The sequence below is a fragment of the Mastigoproctus giganteus genome, chromosome 3 (genome assembly GCF_048544385.1).
Source record: "Mastigoproctus giganteus isolate SK-2022 chromosome 3, ASM4854438v1, whole genome shotgun sequence".
In the NCBI taxonomy this organism is placed as follows: domain Eukaryota; kingdom Metazoa; phylum Arthropoda; class Arachnida; order Uropygi; family Thelyphonidae; genus Mastigoproctus; species Mastigoproctus giganteus.
In genome coordinates, this window is record NC_143577.1 from 44,444,173 (window position 1) to 44,465,164 (window position 20,992).

General features: G+C 35.2%; 1 protein-coding gene across 1 annotated transcript in view; it reads left to right on the forward strand.

Moving 5' to 3' along the window:
* LOC150087918 (DENN domain-containing protein 1B-like) overlaps nt 1–20,992 on the forward strand; it is a 209,695-nt gene that overhangs the window by 173,024 nt on the left and 15,679 nt on the right. The window contains exons 10-11 of the mRNA XM_090369963.1: nt 8,400–8,501; nt 19,297–19,524. Coding sequence (XP_090226089.1) covers nt 8,400–8,501; nt 19,297–19,524 — 330 coding nt within the window. The remainder of the gene's footprint in view (nt 1–8,399; nt 8,502–19,296; nt 19,525–20,992) is intronic.

A 20,992-nucleotide genomic window follows, 5' to 3' on the forward strand; every position in this document is an offset into this window, starting at 1 on the left:
TAATCCATTTTTTCTGGTTAACCTTTTTGGTTTGCTTTATTCCTGTGAATGTGTAGTTTCGAAAACCCTTATTCCAATTTAAGGAATGAAGAGAATATTGCTCTATATGCAGTTAAGCTCTTTTTATATCAATTTTGATTTTAAATTTAGTTTTAATGATGTTGGACCTGATGTTTTCCAACTCCCCCTTGCCTTACTGGCAGGAGGGGTTGGAACCCTGGGTTGAGTTGGGTATCCAATATTGATACTATGGGATTGTCCCGCTACTGTTCTGACATGACAGTGGGGAAGACATTAAAAAAATTAATCTTATAATTATATTGTTGTTACAAATTAATTTTTAACTCATTGGACTAGGAGAGTTGGTCGAAAGAAGCCATCCTATAGCAAAAAAATAAAGGTAATCCCTGTTGCATCTCATTTCAAAAGTAATGTATGCAGTACGAGAGAATTTGGATTAAACAGTTGAGAATCCTTATGCCATATCAGGAGGCATAAACTGTTGGCATTACAGTTGCTCAGACTTACAAATAAACTGACATTGAAGGAACAGTACTTGACTGTATGCACAATGCAGTAGAAATGAATGCTTGCTAACAGTAATTGGTATCACATGCTAGTGCACATGGCCAACTCACTATTATATAAATAAATAAATTTACGTTTATTCTCTAGACAGTCAAGAGTTTACAAATTCATCATGATTGCATATACAGTGAAACTTCCCTTTAACGGACAGCCATGGGGAACGAAAATGTGTCCGTTAGAGAGAAGTGTCCGCTAACAAGAAGTCTTGAGGGAGAAAAAAAAAAAAAAAAGAAAGAAAGAAAAATCGTTAAACGTTTAATGTAAAATTAAATTAAAATATATACAGATTTTGAACAATATTTTTGTAAATAATATACAATTACCTACACAAGAGATAAAGTAAAATCGTTAAACGTTTAACGTAAAATTAAATTAAATTATATATTCAGATTTTGCACAATATTTTTGTAAATAATATACATACAATTGTGCTATGCATATTATGACTTTATCTTAAGAAAAATACATACAGTAATCACTTATTTTCTTCTGCACCTTCTTCCGGCTGATAATTTTGTTTTTAACATTTGTTTGGAGTGAAGAAACCATCAAAAGTCCTTCAGTATCTTCTTCAGCGGCAAAAAACATTTTTAAACGATTGATTTGTATGAGCGTTTCTTCTATTTTCATCGGTGGTTCGTCGTTAATGTTCTTCGACAGAATAACCTCCTTCCATTTCTTCATCCTCATGAGGAACTTCTTGAAAAATATCGATGATAATGTCGTTGATATCTAGAGCACCATCTTCTGTAGTGAGGTTTGAGTCTATATCTTTGTAGCCAGGGTCACTTGTAGCGGAAGTATCTTACATTATCAATAGATGTTGAAGTTGTTGTTCTTCTTGGTGCTCCACATTGCTGTTCACAACTTCAATTTTTGCGTTTGAGAAGCCAGACTTTACAAAACAGTTCACGACAGTTTGTTTTCTAATTGCGTTTACTGAAGAGGAAATCCATTGAATCGCATCTAGGATGCTGATTTTCTTTGCAAGGTCACTCGCACATGTTACATCGTTCATGTTTGCAATGAGATGTCTTAAAACACGTTTTCTGTAGTGAAGTTTAAAATGTTTTATTATCCCTTTATCCAAGGGCTGACACTCTGCAGATGTGTTTGGTGGCAGAAAAACGATTTGAATGTTGGACAATTCAATGTGCGGGTGAGATGCAGCATTATCCATGAAAAGAATAATTTTTCTGTTTTGACGAATCGTGTTTTGGTTAAAGTGACTTATCCATTTGCTCATGATATCTCGTGTCATCCACGCTTTTTTATTAGACTTCCAGTCAACATTCAAAAGATTCAACTTTATGCCCTTGAAACAACGAGGATTTTGTGGTTTTCCTATAACAAGAGGTTGTTCAAAGTCTCCCAGCATATTTGTACACAATAGTACAGTCAAGCATTCCCTAGAAATTTTTTTGCCCTGGCACTTTTTGTTTTTTAGACTCATTGTTTTTTCAGGAAGAGCTTTAAAAAACAACCCTGTTTCGTCACAGTTGTGAATATCCTTACCTTCAAAATCACAACATAAATCTTCCAATTTGACAGTCCACTCTGTTACAACCCCAGTATCAACAGATCCACCTTCACCACTTATGGTTTTCCAAGAAATTTTATGCCGAGTTTTGAACTTGTCTAGCTATCCCACAGAAGCTTTGAACTCATTTACTCCCATAGATTTCGCAACCTCCAAAGCCTTTCCCTAATAATAGGCCCATTAATGGGAATATTTTTAGCACGTTTTTACCATTCATACGTTGTTACGTATGAATGGTTTCGCGACAAAACCATTCATACGTAACATTGTCAATTTGAAGTCCAACAGTTTTCGGGAATGATTTTTGAACCTGATCATTTCCGTGTTGCCAAAATTGTTTGAGCAGTTCATTTTTTTTCTTTAGGATGTCGCTTACCTGCGTCTTCCCGATTTTGAATTTTGCAGCGAGATTGCGAAGACTATTTTTTTGCCGATCATACGCATTAATGAGTTCGACTTTATCTTTTAAAGTTAAATGTTTACGAGAAGACATTGTGTACTTCACATGACACTGAACAAAACTGAAAACTGAAACTGAGAAGACGAAAGGCCGACGATATCCCTCCCCTGCACACACCGAATTCATCAGAAGTTTTACATGTGCCTTAAAATTCTTGAAAAAGGGTTTAGAACCACAACGTAAACCTTGATAAAATTCAGAGAATCGGAAATAGAAAATAAACACACGATTGAGGCAATACGTGGAAGAAAAGTTCCTAGAAAAAGGGCCGTGAGCTCGCCCGCTGTCCGTTATGGGGAGATCAAATTAAGTGCTAATCTAAACGAAACAGTGCAGATTGCTTCTCCGCGTCTGTTACAGAGAATGTCCGCTAGACAGAAGCTGAAAACACGTTAAAACCAATGGAGGTGAGTTGGGGAATTTGAAAATGTCCGTTGTAGAGAGATGTCCATTAACGAGAGGTGTCCGTTAGGAGAAGTTTCACTGTATATTAAATTATTATGGGCAGCTGGATTTTCATTGCCATAAGTCATTGGTCCTTGCAATTTGTGTCAGTGCTTGGACTTGAATCTGCAATCTCCTAACTTGTGACCATGTGTGCTTACCACTGAACCACAGCTGACTCAAACACAAACATACAGTAATACCCCGAAGTTACGCAATAGGTGGGTCCAACGAAAATCGCTGGGTGGGTCCAGCGAAAGTCGAATTCGCGTAAGTTGGGGTACAACTTTGCATATAAATACATATAAATTTTGTTTAATTGGGACCAAGGACTAACAAAAACACTAGTTTAGAAGAAAAATATTTAATAAAATTGCAGTTCTTTATACATATTAATACAAAATATGTATTAAAAAAATAAATGAGTTACGTAAAAAAGTTATTTTGATGTCGATGGCTTCATAAAATCTAACAAATTCGTCTGACGACACAGCGCCTTCTTTTTTTCATGCAGTATTTCTTCGTAGCAAGCTAATAATTTTTTTATTCCTTGCTTTGTAGCTATAACGCGTTCTTCGTTGGAGTCTTATGTTTTCTAAAATTTTTAAGCCCTTTTCAATTGAGCTGAGACCTTCTGTCAAGCTTGCAATTGTCATGTGCTTTTTCTGGTGGAACTGGGTCTGAATGTCGGATACTTCAGTGACGTTTTGGTCACGCATCTCTATGAGCTCATTCATTGTCAGCTCCTGACTATGTGAATCCAACAGCTCGTTGACATCATCACCATTGACTTCCAAATCTAATTGCCTGGCAGGATTAACAACTTCTTCTATCACATGAGCGACATGATCAGTTTCTGGCGTTGTTTTCGTCTCGTTTTTGAAAAAAAATGGACAAAGTTTCTTCCAGACATTCAATGTTTTTTTTTGTGGATTTCATCCCAAGATTCTTCAATGATTCTTACGGCATCTAAAACATTGAATTGTTTCCAAAAGTCTTTAACAGATATCTCAGTATTTTGTCTCATAGCTTCATTCAGACGTGCAAACGAATGCCTTGTGTAGTAGGCCTTGAATGTTTTGATGACTCCCTGGTCCATCGGTTGAAGCAAGCTGGTTGTGTTTGGAGGCAAAAACACAACTTTCACACGTGGGTCGAAATTAATTAGGGTAGCAGGAGTGTGATCGGGTGCATTGTCAATAAGAAGCATCACTTTAAATGGAATCTGTTTAGACTTGCAATAACATTCGACTTCGGGTATGAAGTGGTGACCAAACCAGTCCTCAAAAATGGAAGCTGTCACCCAAGCTTTATGATTTGACTTCCAAATCACTGGTAAGCTAATTTTAGATATATTTTTTAAAACTCTTGGGTTTTCGGAGCGATAGATTAAGAGAGGTTTTAACTTGCAGTCACCAGCTGCATTCCCGCCAACCATCACTGTCAATCGGTCTTTGGAAACCTTAAAGCCTGGAAAGTTTTTTCATCGTGAAAACGATGTAATTTCCAACAAAAGTTGAGCAAGAATTCGAACGTACACATATAAATATGACAGTTGGAATGCAAATTCTTGTGTTCAGCTCATGCGGCAGCAAAGTTGAATTTTGTTCATCTTTCGCTCTCACTCTCCGCCGTCGCACCGTATATCGATAGCATATGAAAAACGACCTTGAAGATAGTGGGCGGCAGTGTTGCCAAACAAAAAAATCAAGAACCGCGTAAGTTGGGGTAGCGTAAGTTGGGGTATTACTGTATCTATGTTTTGCTGTTGAATGGGGAAGGTGGTAGTTATAAAGAGCAATTAATCATTTGCATCTATACCCGCAACTGCAATTTCCTTAAAATACATCCCCAGCATAAGGTGCTTTTTTTGAAGTAAGTTCTGCTGTTGTATTGTTATGGGAAAAAATTTTAAATCACTATAGTTTGTTAATGGAGTATTTCCACACCTATGTTTATATAACATTTTTTCATTGATTTGGTCACCAACTTACAGAACACCAATTCGTTGCCCTTATTTTAGGAAAACCCGTATGTATATAACTAGATCATAATACATTGGTAGCCAAGATACACATCGTTTTCTAAATCACCCTGATAAACATATCTTTGAATGGTTTGAGTAAATTTTAAATTATTTTCGTGTCAAAAAAGAAATCTTGGTAAAATGGTTTTATTATTTTGAAACATATTTTAAATGCAAATTTTATCAAAAAAAAGTGCTGCTAAATTGCATTTTGGAAAAAAAACACCTTAGCAAAATGGGGGGGAGGGGAATCTTTGTTCCAAACAAAGCCTTGATGAAAGAGGAGGTTACTTAAGAAAAGAATTGCTGGATCACTACTTACTATATCAATCCAGCAATTGGAGGAGGGTCACAATTTTGGATCCACAATCTCCTTGACCATCTGATGAAAGAAGCTACGCCAAATTCAACTGCACAATCTATCAACTTCAATACATAAAGGGAAATATATACATGATGCTGTGATGCTTAAAAGTTGTATAGAACAGATGTAGGAGCATATTCCACAATGTATAATAAGGCAAAAATTTCTTATAAATGTATGTCTTAAGTCTTTATTTCCAAGTTATTAATCATAAATTACAGAACTGTGTAAAACAACAAAACGTTTTATGTTCAAATTTGTCATAGAAATATGAGTATGTAAAATGGGCTTTAAACAGTATTAAAAACATACATACCATTGTTAACATGAATAGTGTTGTTCTACGACAGGGATATCTTCTATCACAAGTACCAGAAAGTTTTCAGGTCATATAAATGTTTCGTGTGCAAACATTGAAGAACGTTACATGTACAGCAGTTATATCTATATCATAGTATGCCTGTGAAACAACTGTTGCCACCAATTATAAGTGCAGAAACTTTTATCAGTGGCTCATTTTGTAATATACAGGCATACCTCGGTTAACGTTGCTTCTGATAATGAAGCTTCGATATAACGAAGTCCGCAATTTCAAGCCCCATTTAACATAAAAAAAATATTCCAGTTTAATCACCTGAAATCTAAACAAACTGAAGAAATTACGGAAACCTTTGGGGCTTCTCGTGGTTGGTTCGAGAAATTTAAAAAACGGGCCAGAATTCATAGTGTAAAATTAACAGGAGAAGCTGCAAATAAGTTTCCAGAAAAACTAAAGGAAATAATTGAACGTGAAAATTTTCCAACAAATTTGGTGTTCAGTGTTGACGAAAGCGGTTTGTTCTGGAAACGGCTACCAACAAAAAGCTTCATTTCTATTGAAGAAAAATCAGCTGCTGGGTTCAAAGCAGCCAAAGACCGTTTAACGTTACTCTTTGGATCAAATGCCTCTGGCGATTATAAATTAAAATTGTTATTAGTTTACCATTCAGAAAATCCGAGTTCGTATTACAGGTAAATTAATTTTTATGTTACCTTTTAATGTTACCATGCATTCCTGTCATGTTACCATGCATTCCTGTCAAAGTTGTGTTTCTTCCAGCAAACACAACTTCCCTGATTCAACCATTGGATCAGGGAGTAATAGCATCATTTAAAGCTTATTATCTGCGTCGAACATTAAACAATTTAACTGAACTAGAGGATAAAGAGGAAATGACAGTTAAAACTTTTTGGAAAAATTACACCATTAAAAACGCAATTGAAAACATTGATAGTTCTTGGAAAGAAGTCACTAAGAAATGCTTAAATGGAGTTTGGTGCAAAATATGGCTAGAAGTTGTACTAGAAGAAGAAAATAACATCCAAGAAATTAGAAATGAAGTTATCCAGTTGGTTCAATCAATAGGTTTCGAAAATGTCGATGAAGAGGATGTTAGAAATTTATTGAATGCAGATGATGATGGTTTTTCAGTAGAAGATGTAGAAAACCTTGTTAGCAACGAAGACAAAGATAATGAAGACGAAGTTAAAGAAGTTCCTGCCGAAAAAGTGTTAACAACCAAAGATTTAAAAAGGTGCTTAAATAACATTGAAAACGTTTTAAAATTTTTTAGTGAATATGATCCTGATTTAGGAAGAAGTTTTATTGTTAAGCGATCAGTGTTAAATGCAATAACTCCGTATAGGCAATTGTTAAATGAAAGAGAAAAAAAGCATAAGCAATCAACTTTAGACTCATATTTTAAAATGTGATTTCACTTTGTATGTAAGTTGACTGTTTATTTAATAAAACTTTTCTTTGTTCGAAAAAAAAGCTTTTCATTTTCTTTATGTAGGAACGTATCCCTATTCTGGCCATAGTATTTTTACCTCTGAAAACAAAGTTTCGCTTAACGAAGTAATTTCGTGGAACGCATCCTATTCGTTATATGCCTGTACATGTGAACCTCAATTTTTCAGCTGTGTTCTGGTTAAAGATGGATCATGTTTTATGAGAAATGAAATTCTCAATTCTCAAAATATTCTCAAAATATGTTGAATAAAAAACCATATTTTCAGCATTTGTTATCAATGTACCTTTTCCTTTAATGTTTGAGGTATATGTGTATGGTGTTCTTAAGGAAAATCATTAATTACTCAGTTGTGCCTATGTGATACAGTACATAATAGTAGTGTTAATGTAATCCTTATTTTTTTTTTTTTTTACCATTAAGGCTTTCAGGAATGGCTCTCCTACAATTTCTGTAGGAAAATTTGTAGGAACTATTGGAAAACATATCCCTTAAATTGGCAGAGGATGTGGTTTATGCAGGACATTGCAAGTTTAAAAAGTCAAATACCATTTTCCTACAATGTTTCTGACTTTAAATATGGAGCACAATAACTGATAGATTCATTGGACTGGCCCTATACAAGGGCCACCATTATCACCTGACCTCACACCCTTAAATTACTTTGTGTGGGGTCATATGAAATCCATGGTTTATGCTATGTGCATTACCATGAAAGACGAACTGAGAAATCATATTTGGAAGCTGCTGAAACTATTAAGAATAATTCTGAAATGATAAGACATGCCAGGGAATCGTGGAGTTATTGCACAAAATGTAAGTCACCATATTTTCCTTTTAGAGCTTTATTTGGTTTATTTTTGTTTGGTAATGTATGTTTAATATCTCAGAAATAAAGATTTTTGAGTCATATGTTTTTAGGAACTCCTTTTCTTATTTGTAACTGTAGAATATGCTCCTACATTTTTTCCATGCAATTTTGAAACACCTGTATTAGATGAATAATTATTACAATCATAATTACAAAATTTTTAATATAGAGCAGGCCAATGATTTTGGCAAATCAGTTGTTTGCACATCATAATAATAATGTTTAGCAATTTTAACTTCTAAACATTTTAAAATCTTGTCTTTGACAGGTGTGATGTGCTTTAATTATTATTATTTTTTTTTCTTATGTTAATTAGAGAGTAAAAAGATCTGAGTTAGGTGAAGTTGTGATTTTAGATGCTGATAATAATAAAGTGGAAACACCTTTTAATGATTTGGATATCCTGCCTTCAGAAATAGTAAGTTTGTTTATTAATTTAGCTGCAGCAATTATAAAATTAATATTCATATGCAACTTTTATGTAATTAAAGATAATTTTATATCTTTTTATAATATATTTTTTTATAATATTTTATTGGTTTATCTACTGTCTTTTCAAATTTGTAGGAGCCAGGCAGGCAGGCAAGTAGGTAGGTAGGTTTCCTGTCTGGCCACTCAGTATTCAATGGGTAGATGGTTCTTTGTCTTCCAACAAGATCCAAACAATTGGAAGTACAGTCAGTCCTCATATAGCACGATAGTTGTGTTCCTAGGAACCCTCGCGCAATGCAAAATCGTGCAATATAAACAACAGGCCCTATGAGAAAAATAGGGTTAGGTGCCGACCACCCAAGATTGAACACACATTTGTAACCAAAACATTACCAAACACAATAAATAATTGTAATAAAATACTTACGTATTTTATTACGACTATTATGTAATAAAATATTGCTAATGCTTTTGCTTCTATCATAAGCAAACTTGTTTTTTTGTTTGATTTTCTATCCAAACAGATGACAGCCATTCCATCTCTTCCAATTCTTTGTGTCTTAATCTAATGGATTTTAATTACACTTTGAGTTGTTCCTGCTATGAAAGTTGTTTTTATTTTCTCTGCATTTTTTGTAATTCTTGGCGTTGCCTCATTTAGGTCTGTAGCACGTGCAATATCACATGGTCTTTTATTTCGCTCAAAGTGTTTCACAATTTCATATTTTTTCTCTATCCACAGAGGCGGACTGGCCATAAGCCTTACCAGGGGAACCCCGGTGGGCCGGAGGCCGGTGTGATTTTGGCCATAAACCATAGTATGAGGCCACTATAAATTTTCCCGGGTAAGAATTTTTGACCCAGTCTGCCTCTGTTTATCGATATTGCTTTTCTTTTTCTCTCTGAATCTGCAGTGTCTTCACCAGGACGCTTCCTTTTCACACCTTTTAAGTATTTTACTAATTTTTAGGGAATAAAGCACAGTTACAAAACGAGGAGGCACGCTTGATACACATAAACAAAGCTGCGTGCATGTAGCAACTGAATAAACAACACCGTAAAGGCAGAGATACACTATTAACACCTCACATTTTACTAAAGCACATTTCTAGGGGTTACTACCATAAAACAATAAAAACAATTTCCAGTTGCGTTTCTGCTAGTGGAATCTGTTATAAACTGGCAATAAACTCGATCTAATTGCATTTGCGATTATACCGATAGCTGGAATTGTGTTGGTTTTTATGTTATTATGGTGAAACGTTTTTTTAAATCAGTGAAGGTGAAAAATTCCCCTTCACTGATTTAGAAAACATAAATACATTTTCAAAATCTTCTCTTCATTCCTATCGTGTTGCGTTCGGTTGGGGTGATTCTGCGTTTGACTGCCATTTCTTGTAAACACAAAGGCGAATCGTGCATAAGCGAATTCAGTTCGTGTTATATAAGATATCGTTCCCCTATTTATAAATCGTGTATGATCGAATTCGTGTAGTGTAAACACGTGTTATACAAGGACTGACTGTACTTGAAGATGTTTCATTTACTCTTTTCCTCTTTTATATCAGTGAGCTGCTTTCATTGACTGAAAATTCTAACCATAGTTTTGCTGATGGTTGTAGAGTACAACCATTAACTAAACTACGGTTGGGATTTTCAGCGTTTTCTTGACTGATAACCTTGCTCTACATGAGTTGTCAGGAACCCATGACTTCAGGGCTGTGTGGCTCCTAGGGTGCAGAACTGTGGTTCATATTTTATACTTTGAGTAAAATAAAACAAAAAGCAAATATTTTCTCCAATTAAGTGACAAGCAATACAATAACAGATATGATACAAAATATCTTCTGAATAATCTAATATGTTTTGCAGCTTCCAAAATTTGCTTTTTTTTTTTTTTTGACTCATGCCCAAAAAATTACTGAAACCTTCTCTACACAACAAAATAAAATATCCAACATTTAGAGGACTAGCCATTAATTCCTTAAATGTTGATCTACTAGTTGTTCTCTGATGGAAAGCAAAGAACTTCATATTGATGTGCACACAAGAACTATCTTCATCTTTAAAAACATCAAAATTTATAGATGACTTTACATGTTATATGAAGCTTTGTTTACTTGCACTAACCTCATGTTCTATCCTTCCATGAACATAAACATTATCAAATATCATCTGCTGCATCCAAAAAACTAGGCTTTCTCCTTTTTTTCCCTATAATTTTTTGTAATTCTGAACAGCTGCTAACTTTCTGTAGTCACAGCAAACTTAAATTTTATTCATTGTTGAACCTTAGGAACAAGTTCTATTTATAACCCAAAGAGAGCAGCACATTCTCATAAGCCAGATATGCATAACACACACACCTTTATTGGCTACTCAGTATGCAGTAGGTGCTCTTGATTAGACCGGGGTTCGAGCTCGTCACTACCAAATATGGAGGATGCAGAAAGATCAGGGAATGACCACCGCATATCCCGGAGCAATATGGCCTTAGTTGCTAATGCTCCTAAAAAAAAAAATAAATAAATAAATAAAATAACTCATTATGCAATGGTAGATGATTCTTTTTCTTCTGACAAGCCAAACAATGCTAATAGATATGAACAATAGAATAACTATTAAATTTAACTTAAAAGATTGTTTAGTGATTTAGCATTAGCCATATGGTGCAAGGAAATCCAGGATTTTGCTCCAATAGCCAAAAAATTTTAAAGTAGGTACCTATTCAACCAATCTTTGAATTTCCCAAAGCTGTCGTTAGTAGTAAAATATTTTAAATATTGAACTGTTTATTTTTTTTGTTAATACTTAAAAGACTACCCTTTTAAGAATTATATTTAGTAATTATATTAAATAAGAATTATAATCTTACACTTGGGGAATACAACACAAAATAAATTGCACACTTGGAGGAGTTGAATTAAAAATAGTAGAGGAAGAAAGTGATCTGGGAGTTATAATACAGGCAGATATGAAGTTTGCTGAGCGGTGTAAACAAGGAGCCAGGAAAGCCCATGGTGTTCTATCAATTATTTATCAAACGTTATCCTGTAGAGATAGGGAGGTCATAATCCCACTGTATAAGACAATTTTAAGATCACATTTGGAACACTGTTCAAATATGGAGACCTCATCTGGGGAAAAAAAAAAAAACATTGAGCTTCTTGAAAGGGTCCAAAGATGGGTAATTGCATGGTGAGATTGGCATATGTGTGGATTGCAGAGCTTGGTAACTAGGTGCCTCAAACCTCTGAGAGGGTTTAGTCAAATTAACAAAGACGAAATTTTCACCTTCCTTAATTTGATGAAGAGATTTCCAGAACTTGTGAGCACAAATTCAAATTACTGGGGAAGAGGTTTAGACTAGGTTGTAGGAAGTTTTGTTTTAGCGAGTGAGTTGTTGATTTCTAGTACAGGTTGCCTTGGCACCTCCGTAGCCAGGTGGGCAGGAGCAGCAGTGCGTAACACACGCTTCTTGATTAGACCGGGGTTCGAGCCCGTGACCACCAAATACGGAGGATGCGGAAAGGTCAGGGAATGACCACCACATATCCCCGGAGCAATATGGCCTTAGTTGCTAATGCTCCTAAAAACCAAATAACAACAACAACAGGTTGCCTTCATGGGTAGTTGAGGCTGACAGTTTGAATAAATTCAAAGGTCGATTGGATAGTTACCTATGTGAGAAGAGAAGCAAATAATTTGTATTTGCTTATCTACTCCTCCTCTCCCCCCCCCCAGCTAGTTCAGCCAAAGCCTTTGGCTTATTTGCACTCTATTACTATATATAATTCATATATAGTTCCTAACATGCTGGTACTTTAAAGATCAGTTCAAACTCTGAAAAAATTTAAGAAGTTAATGCATATAAGCATGTGTCTGATCTCAGTGGCTAGGGAGTGTCATAATGAAAATAATAAACAACATGTGAATAAACATTTTACTAGGTATGTCTGCTTATTCTTATTTTTATTATTTTTTGCCATTATTTTTATTATTTTTTAACATTAAAAATTATTGTTTTTTTTTTAAATTCAAACACCCATAGTTCTGTAAATGTTCAGAATATACATGTGTTTATATAAATTTTGTTTTCAGCTCATGAATCATCCTGAAAATACATGAACATTTTTAGAACACCCTGTACTATTTAAATTTAACTGATGGTAGGTACACATTTTAATGTTAACCCTCTCCCTGTCCCACACATAAGATTACTAAAATCCTTAGTACTCTAGCACTGTGTAATGGTTGGACAAGTAGGACTGATTTGTTGATATTGGTCTTGAATTTCTGTCGGTTATAATGTTTGGCAAATACATAGGGAGAAAAGGTTATTATGAAGAACTCAAGTTGATGGAATGAATTAGTTCAATTATTTCAATGAATTTGTAGTTGAACTTTGAAGATATGTTGGCTAGTTGATTCATGTTCTTGAAGTAATTTAGAAGTAACGGTTAGAATTATGGATTAGAATTACTTAGAAGAATGGTGCTTATGGAAATATCTGTGGAAAAGGCATGATGCAGCAGAAACTGAACACCAATGTGATAGGAAGTGGAATGAATTTGTGAGATTGGGATCATTAATTAATCTGATTGCTCTCTTTTGGATCAAGATGAGAAGTGTTAGAGAAATTTTGTAGGCATCCCATATATAGGAATTTTATGTAGTCTAGCAGATTTGTATAGAGTTAGTACCAAGAATGATTAGAATCAGTAACTGATTTCTAAACAGATTAGTTCTTGATTAAAGAGATTTGTTCATGTTTAAAAATCTGTTGTTGAAGATGAGTATGGAAGAAATTGATTCTGTTTTGTAGGAAATAAGACAGGGTTGGATTTTGAAAGGATTGAATATAATTTCATTTCTGCTCCACTGGAGAATTATCCAGAGTTTAATATGTTGTGGAGAGTAGGGCATGTCAAGCTTGAAATTAGAACATAGTGCACTGTCATCAACAAAACTCTGTATAGGTGTTGCACTCAATAGGTCATTGATATACAGAAGTAAATATGTATGCCAAATAACAGAACTATGAAGTTCTTCAGCATTACTTCTTACCTCTCATTAGTGAGGATGAAATCAGAAGAGAAACTATAGAATAGAAGAATACTTGGAATGTCTATGCAAACCTGATCAATAGTCTTAGAAATGCCTAGAACTGTTGTTCTCAACTGATGTAGTATAACATTTGAAAGTTTAAATTTGAAAGTATTCAAATACATAAGCATATGGAGACTTACTGGCATTAAAGTTGTTCAGGAATTTTCTAATTCTAAAGCTTCCACATGGTGTACTTTAGTAATTATGTTAATCTTCTAATCTTTTTTTTTTTTTTTCCCCTTAAATTTTCAACAAAAGTTGATTTACCAAGATAATCAATGTAGAAGTTAGAAAAGGAAGAGTAGGAGGTCATGAAGCTGCAGCCATCAGAATATAAAAGAGGATGGAAAACCAAATTAATGGACTTAAGTAAGAATGGACAGAAAGTCTGACTGCTGTTTGAACAAGTCAAATTTTCTATTCATGGGTGGGTCAGCAGAATGCATGGATTTATTAATACCTTGTCTACAACTATTGGGCACTTTGTAGGTAGCAAATGAGGCTGGAAATTTTATGATAAGCTTTATTGAACAGCATTCGTACAACTCTGGGAAAACCAAGGATAAAGGATAAGACTAGGATAATTAAAGTTTGAAAGTTTAGGGCAGATAAGGAATTTTATTCCTTCAAGAATCATTTTAGTGATGCAAACCGTGGATCAGAAGAATTACTGCAGCAATTCTGTCAAGGTAAAGGAGAATAGAAATTACATTGGTCATCCCATGTGGCACAAAACAGAATAATCATTATACTTCGCAACTGTCTTGCCATCATTGCAATACCAAGGTGCCTGCCCACCCACTGAAGAGGAGCCAATCAGCTCCGAAATGGTGCCGTCTCGGTGGTGGCATCTGCTGAGAATATGTAACAATAGTCTTCTCCTGTGGTGAAGAGTTGCTTATTTGAGATAGTGCAATATCATGGCAACTTGTTGTGAAGGTATTCACAATATGAAATATACATAATTGATGCCAATCTTATAACTATTTAGTAGTTAGCTGCAAGCAGATCTGATGCATTTGCACTAACTTGTAAACATGTTAACTCACTATGCAATTTGAGGCTTTTGCCCTAAAATGCGATGTAATTCACATTAGAGGAGCTTCATGGAATAAGAGACTGTCACAGAGATGTAAAAAAAAAAAAAAAAAAAAAAAACAAATTAGGATTTGTACTTGCTACCTGCTTATAAAGGGGGGAGGGACATGCCTGCATCCTTACTGCTGACATACCAAGGAATGCATGACACATTCCTTTGTTAGGCAAGGTTATGCACAATTCCTTGACATAGAATATTCTTGATGAATTCCCTCCAGTCAGGCTACCAAACTAATGACAGTGAAAATATTCACTAGGTGATCCAGATGTCTTATATCACAAAGGTTCAGTCCAAAGTGATACATACAGGGTCATTATAAAGTCCTTGTGCAGTTTTAAATTTTCATAACTTCTGTTCTATACATGATAAAATCAATCTTTAAAAAATGTTAGGAATGTAATTTAGTGAAGTTTAGTATGTATCACTGTACTAAGAGTGAGTTATTCATTTTATTGTAGTTTAGCAAAAATTTTATTATTATTATAAAATTTTATTATTATTTTATTTGCAGAATTAGGCTCAACCAAATGGCTTCAATAGAAGGGAAAGTAAATTGTGTGCTGTAGTTGGCCAAGTTAGTCTGTAATTGCAGTACAAAAAAAGATTTGGAATCCATTACAACAAAGATGCACAACACAGGAATTCTATAACTAACTGGATGAAAAAGTTTAAAGAAACAGGTTCTGTCAATGATAAACCACAATCTAGAAGGCCAGGGATCGATTGTTAATAATGAGTTATTTGGAAATGCTGCAGAATTACTTTATTCCTGAACTAACGTGTTTAGGACTTATAGGTGATAGTGTTTCAGCCAGATGGTGCACCTTGTCACTTTGCTCTCAGCGTTAGGCAGTTTCTGAATAAAAATTTTCCCAACAGATGTTTTGGAAGAGATGGACTGATCTCTTGACCACCACATTCACCAGATTTGAGCCCATTGGATTTTTATATATGGGGACATGTTAAGACTATTGTTTATTGAACAAAACCTCGCTCTTTAGACTATCTTCAGACTAGAATAACTAATGTAATTCAGGGTATTACTGAAAATCAACTGCAAAACATATTTGTAGAACTTCAGAATCGTATCTCAGTTTGTATACATAATGATGGTGGACATGTTGAGAATTAACAAGCCCAAGAATAAATGTATGTAAAACTGTAATAAATTCTTTCCATTACCCTTTTTTCATCTTGATTTTATCATGTATAGAACAGACGTTATGAAAATTTAAAACTGCACAAGGGCTTTATCTTGACCCTGTCGTCATCATAATCATCAGCCATTTTCAATCCACTGCAGGATGAAGGCCTCTCCAGCAACTTTCCAGTTCCTTCTGTTTTGTGCAATAGCCATCCATTTACTACCCACAAACTTGTCTTCCAGGTTTTCTTCTAGCTCCTCTTGGGTACCATTCTGTTATTTTCTTAGTCCATCTGTCATCATGTCTTCGAGCTATATGTCCTGCCCAAGACCATTTTAGTTCTTTAATTTTGATAAGAATGTCCTTTACTTGAGTTTGCTACCTAATCCATGTGTTTCTCTTCTTATCTAACAGTCTGTTTCCCAATATAATTTGTTCCATTCTTCGCTGTGTAGTTCTCAGCTTCTCTTCCATTCTTTTGGTGAGTGCCCAAGTTTCACTTCCATAAGTCATGGTGGGGAGTATACACTGGTTCATTATTTTACGTTTAAGACAAACTGGGATATTGCTCTTCAGTATGTGACTATATTTCCTGAATGCTATCCATCCAAAATTTATTCTTCTCTTGACTTCCACCCATTTATCATTATTACAGCTAATAACTTGTCACAGATAAGTATATGACTCCACCTTTTCAATTACTGCTCCTTCAATCATTATGTCCCTTTCTGTGGCATACTTGTTCATTATTACTTTTGTTTTAGCCATATTCATCTTTAGTCCAAAATCCTTACTAACTGTGCATAGCTGATTAAGATTTTCCTCTAATTGTTTGGGATCGTGGCTTATGACCACAATGTCATCTGCAAATTGTAAATGGTTTAGGTACTCTCCATTCACATTGACTCCTTTCTGCAACCATTCTAATCTTCTGAAAACTTCCTCAAGGGCAGCAGTAAACAGCTTTGGAGATAGTGTCTCCTTGTCAAACTCCTTTCTCGATTTTAAATTTCCTACTGTCTTTGTGTAGTCTAATAAAGGAGGTAACATTCTCATATTTTCTTCAAAATCATAATATATGGGGTATCTGTGTCTTGTCTTTCCAGTGCCCGAAACATTGCCTTATGCTGTATGGAGTCAAATGCCTTTTCATAATCCACAAATGCCAGGCATAATGGTGTTTTATATTCATTTGCTTTCTCCATTAGCTGTGATATTACGTGAAGGTGATCCATAGTTGAGAATCCTGTCCTAAAGCTAGCTTGCTCTTTCAGTTGATTCTCATCAAGTATTCTTTCTAATCTGTTAGTAATGACCCTTGTGAACAACTTGTAGATGTGGGATAACAAGCTAATTGGTATATAATTTCCAATTTCTGATTTATCTCCTTTCTTATGCAGCAAAACTATGATTGCATTATTCCACTGCTTAGGTGTCACACCTTTTCTAATGCACTTTGTGAAGAGCCTTGCCAGTTTTTGTGTTGTCTCTTCCTCCCAATTTTAACAACTCTACAGTAACATCATCTTCCTCTGGGACTTTCTGATTCTTCATTTTCTTCAGTGCATGTTCTACCTCATCAGGAAGAATATTGGGTATGTCGTATGTGTTGCTAATTTCCAATCCATCTTCCTCACTGCTGACATCATTCCCTCGCTCCTTGTATAATTCTCTCAAAATAGTCTTCTGCTATTTGAATTATGCCTTCTCTGCTGTTTATAAGTACACCATCGCTATTCTTCAGTTTCATTTGTCTTTCTGTATTACTGCTCATGACTGCTGATTTAAGTCCTTTGTTTTCCCTTAATGCTTGTTCTACTTTTCCTGTGTTAAATCTTCTTATGTCCTCTCTGAGTCTCTTTCTAATGACTTTGCATAACTCAGTATACTCAATTTTCTCCTTGTCAGTGTTTATCTTGCTCTTCATTTTGTCGCCTTCGGTTCATCATAACAAGTATTTCTTGACTAATTTTTTCTTCTTTGGATTTCTTTTTCCCTATAGGTTTCTTGGGCTTTATTATTTTCAGAAACTTGTAATATTCCTTGTCGATATCTTGGTCCTGAGCAATCTGCAGAAGCTCAAACTTGTTCTTAAGTTCCAGTAGATATTGCTTTTTCTCCTCTTCTGTTATCTACAAGACTTTTTGTATTATTTACTCGGTCTGTTTTTTCCTTTCCTACATCTATATCAAGTGTACATCTTACCATTCTGTGATCACTTCCAACATTTACCCTATTCAGGATGGTAACATCATTCACAATATATCTTCTGTTAGTGAGGATGAAGTCGATTTCATTAGTTGTTAATCCATTTGGACTCTTCCATGTCCACTTTCCGTTCACCCTTTTCTTGAAAAAAAAAAAAAACGTGTTCATTACTGACAATCCTTGAGATTCTGCAAATTCCACAAGTCTTTTACCTCTTTCATTTCTTTCACCAATTTCAAAATTTCCTATCGTTCCCCTTTATGCGCTGTTTTGCCTTTTTCCAACCTTAGCATTGAAGTCCCCCCATAATAATAGTGTAGTGGGTTTTCTGCTCATCTAGAAGACTCAATTTTGGTGTACATTTCTTCAACCTCTTCATCATCATGGCTCGATGTTGGTGCATAAATCATTATAAACTTTAGCTTCTACCTCTTAGAAATCTTGAGTAGTAGTCTTGACACCCTTGGTTGATGTACTTTTGAATTCCAAAATGTTGTTTTTTAAATGTTTATGGACCAGAAACCCAATTCCACCATCACTCCTTTCATGGTTTCCATTGGTGTACAGCAGATTTCCACTTGATAAACTTATAAGTGATTCATTTCTTCTTCTTGTTTCAGCCAAACCGATGATATTCCAATTCACATTTTCTAATTCCTTTTCCAGCTCTAATATCCTCATCTTCACCGATGAGCGATCTTACGTAACAGGCCAAGTTCAGTTTCCGTGCATGGCAGACTGGTCATACCCAGAGATTCTTAGCATCCTCTGCTTCCACTCTGATCCTCTCGCTGCCGTAAGAGGGAGAGTGAAAGCCGCTGGGGACTGAGGACCATTTGTTTCATCGTGCTGTCATATGCTGGAGGGTTTGCTCTTTTCCTTTTCACACTGACCAGGCGTCTTTAAGAGAACCACTCTACATGTGCGTTGCCACCTAAGTGACGTAACAGGGCTTACCATCGAGAAAGTGTGCATGAGTGGATTTTTGCGAGGCAGGCCAACCATATAAGTTTCAATATATTTTAATTCAGTTAATGTGTATAATTCAGTAAAGTTCAGTGACTTGTGCATTTATGTCATATTGATTTTTATTAAAAAGAACTTTAATTCTGAAATTTTTTTAAATTTCATTATGTAACTTTTCCAGTCTTTCATATTTAAAAAAAAAAAAAAAAAAAATCAGAATGAGCCTTTCAAATGTATTTTTTAAATATAATCAGGTTTCCATGTTAAAGCGGAGTTTTAAAAATCCAAATATGGTGTTGGGAGATGGTGTAGCTCGAGCATTTATGAGGGCACTAGTTCGGCTCATTGGTGGATATAGAGAAGCATTAAAGGTCACACCTGGAGAAAAAATTAGTTTCCAATCAAAAGAATTTATTCAAACTCGTCCCTCTTCCTTTCAACCTTTTTTAGAAAAAATGCTTCATTTACAGATATTTCAACAAGTAAGTGTTTCTCTAAAGTCCTAATCATTTTTATAATTTGTTTATTTTTTATCATAATTTTCAAGCTAAATTTGTAGAAGCTGGTACTAAATCTCTAATAATTGCTTTCTAAAATGTTTTGATACAAGGGGCACTTGAAAAGTTTGTGTTCTGAGTATGAAGTGTTTATTTGATGAGTCTGGTAACATGTTACTTTTCAACTTAGTCCCATTTTTGTCCCTGATGCTGCAATGCATTAATTCCAGCTGTGAAGAAAGTTTTTCCTCTTGGGCTCCCAGGAATGCATCCAATGCAGCATTAACATTATCAGTGGAAAAATGAAAATGGATATCAGCCAGATATTTTTCTTCAAAGTAGGAAATACCATAGATGAAAGCTCAATGGTGCCAGATCTGGTGAATATGGAGGATGGTCCAAGATCTCAAAGTAGCACTCGTGCATTGTTGTGGAAATGACAGGCTTGTGAGCAGGCACATTGTCCTGGTGGGACAAGACTCCTTTACTGAGTTTTCCTCATCTTTTTTCTTTGATCTTTTCATAAACACCTCACAAAAGTCTTAGTTTGCAATATGCAAATCAAGGTTTGCATAATATGTCCCTGTGACGTCTGGTCTTTCTGAAGGTAATCCACTAGTAACACTCCACAGCATTCCAAAAAACTGATGCAATCACCTTAACAGTGGAAAAATTGACTTGGCTTTCTTTGAAGGAAGAAAAGAGCTGTCTCCATTGTTTGAACTGCTCCTTTATCTCTGACTGAAAGTGATGGACCCATGTCTCATCCATGAACACCACAACTTTCAATGAAACTTGCTGTATCTGCTTGAAAATGATGCAAATGTTCACTTCACAATTCTTCTGTGTTTTTGATCTGCTGTCAACAGCTTTGAGACCCATCATGCTGATACCTTTTTCATAGTAAGGACCTCTGTTATTATGTGGTATGCATGTTCATCGTGGGTCATCTTCCAGACTTTCCCTCCACCTTTAAATTCTTCTTCCCACTTAACCATGAAATTAATTCCATCTACAAATCATAATAATCACCTCAAACAGCACCAATCAAATACATGGGCAGTGTTAGGGTAACTAAGAATAAGAACAGGTGCATGTATACTTGCATGTACACCAATGCTAGAAGTATAGTAAATAAATTTGATGAATTTGAAGTGCTGATCAAGGCATCAAAGGCAGATATTGTTGGGATATCAGAGACATGGTATCACACAGATATAAGCAGTGTAGAATTGGAATTTGGGAAGTACAATGTGTACAGAAAGGATAGACGGGGAGGAGGAGTGGGGTTTTTTTTTTTTTTTTTTTTTTTTTTGGTAGTTATTGGCGCATCGGCTTCTGTGGCCATAATGCACCTCCCAAGGTTTTTGCAGTACTTTGATCCAAGCCGGAGGCGGGATTTGAACCTGCGACCTTTGGGTTGCCAGGTAGGCACTTTGCCCACCGGGCTAGC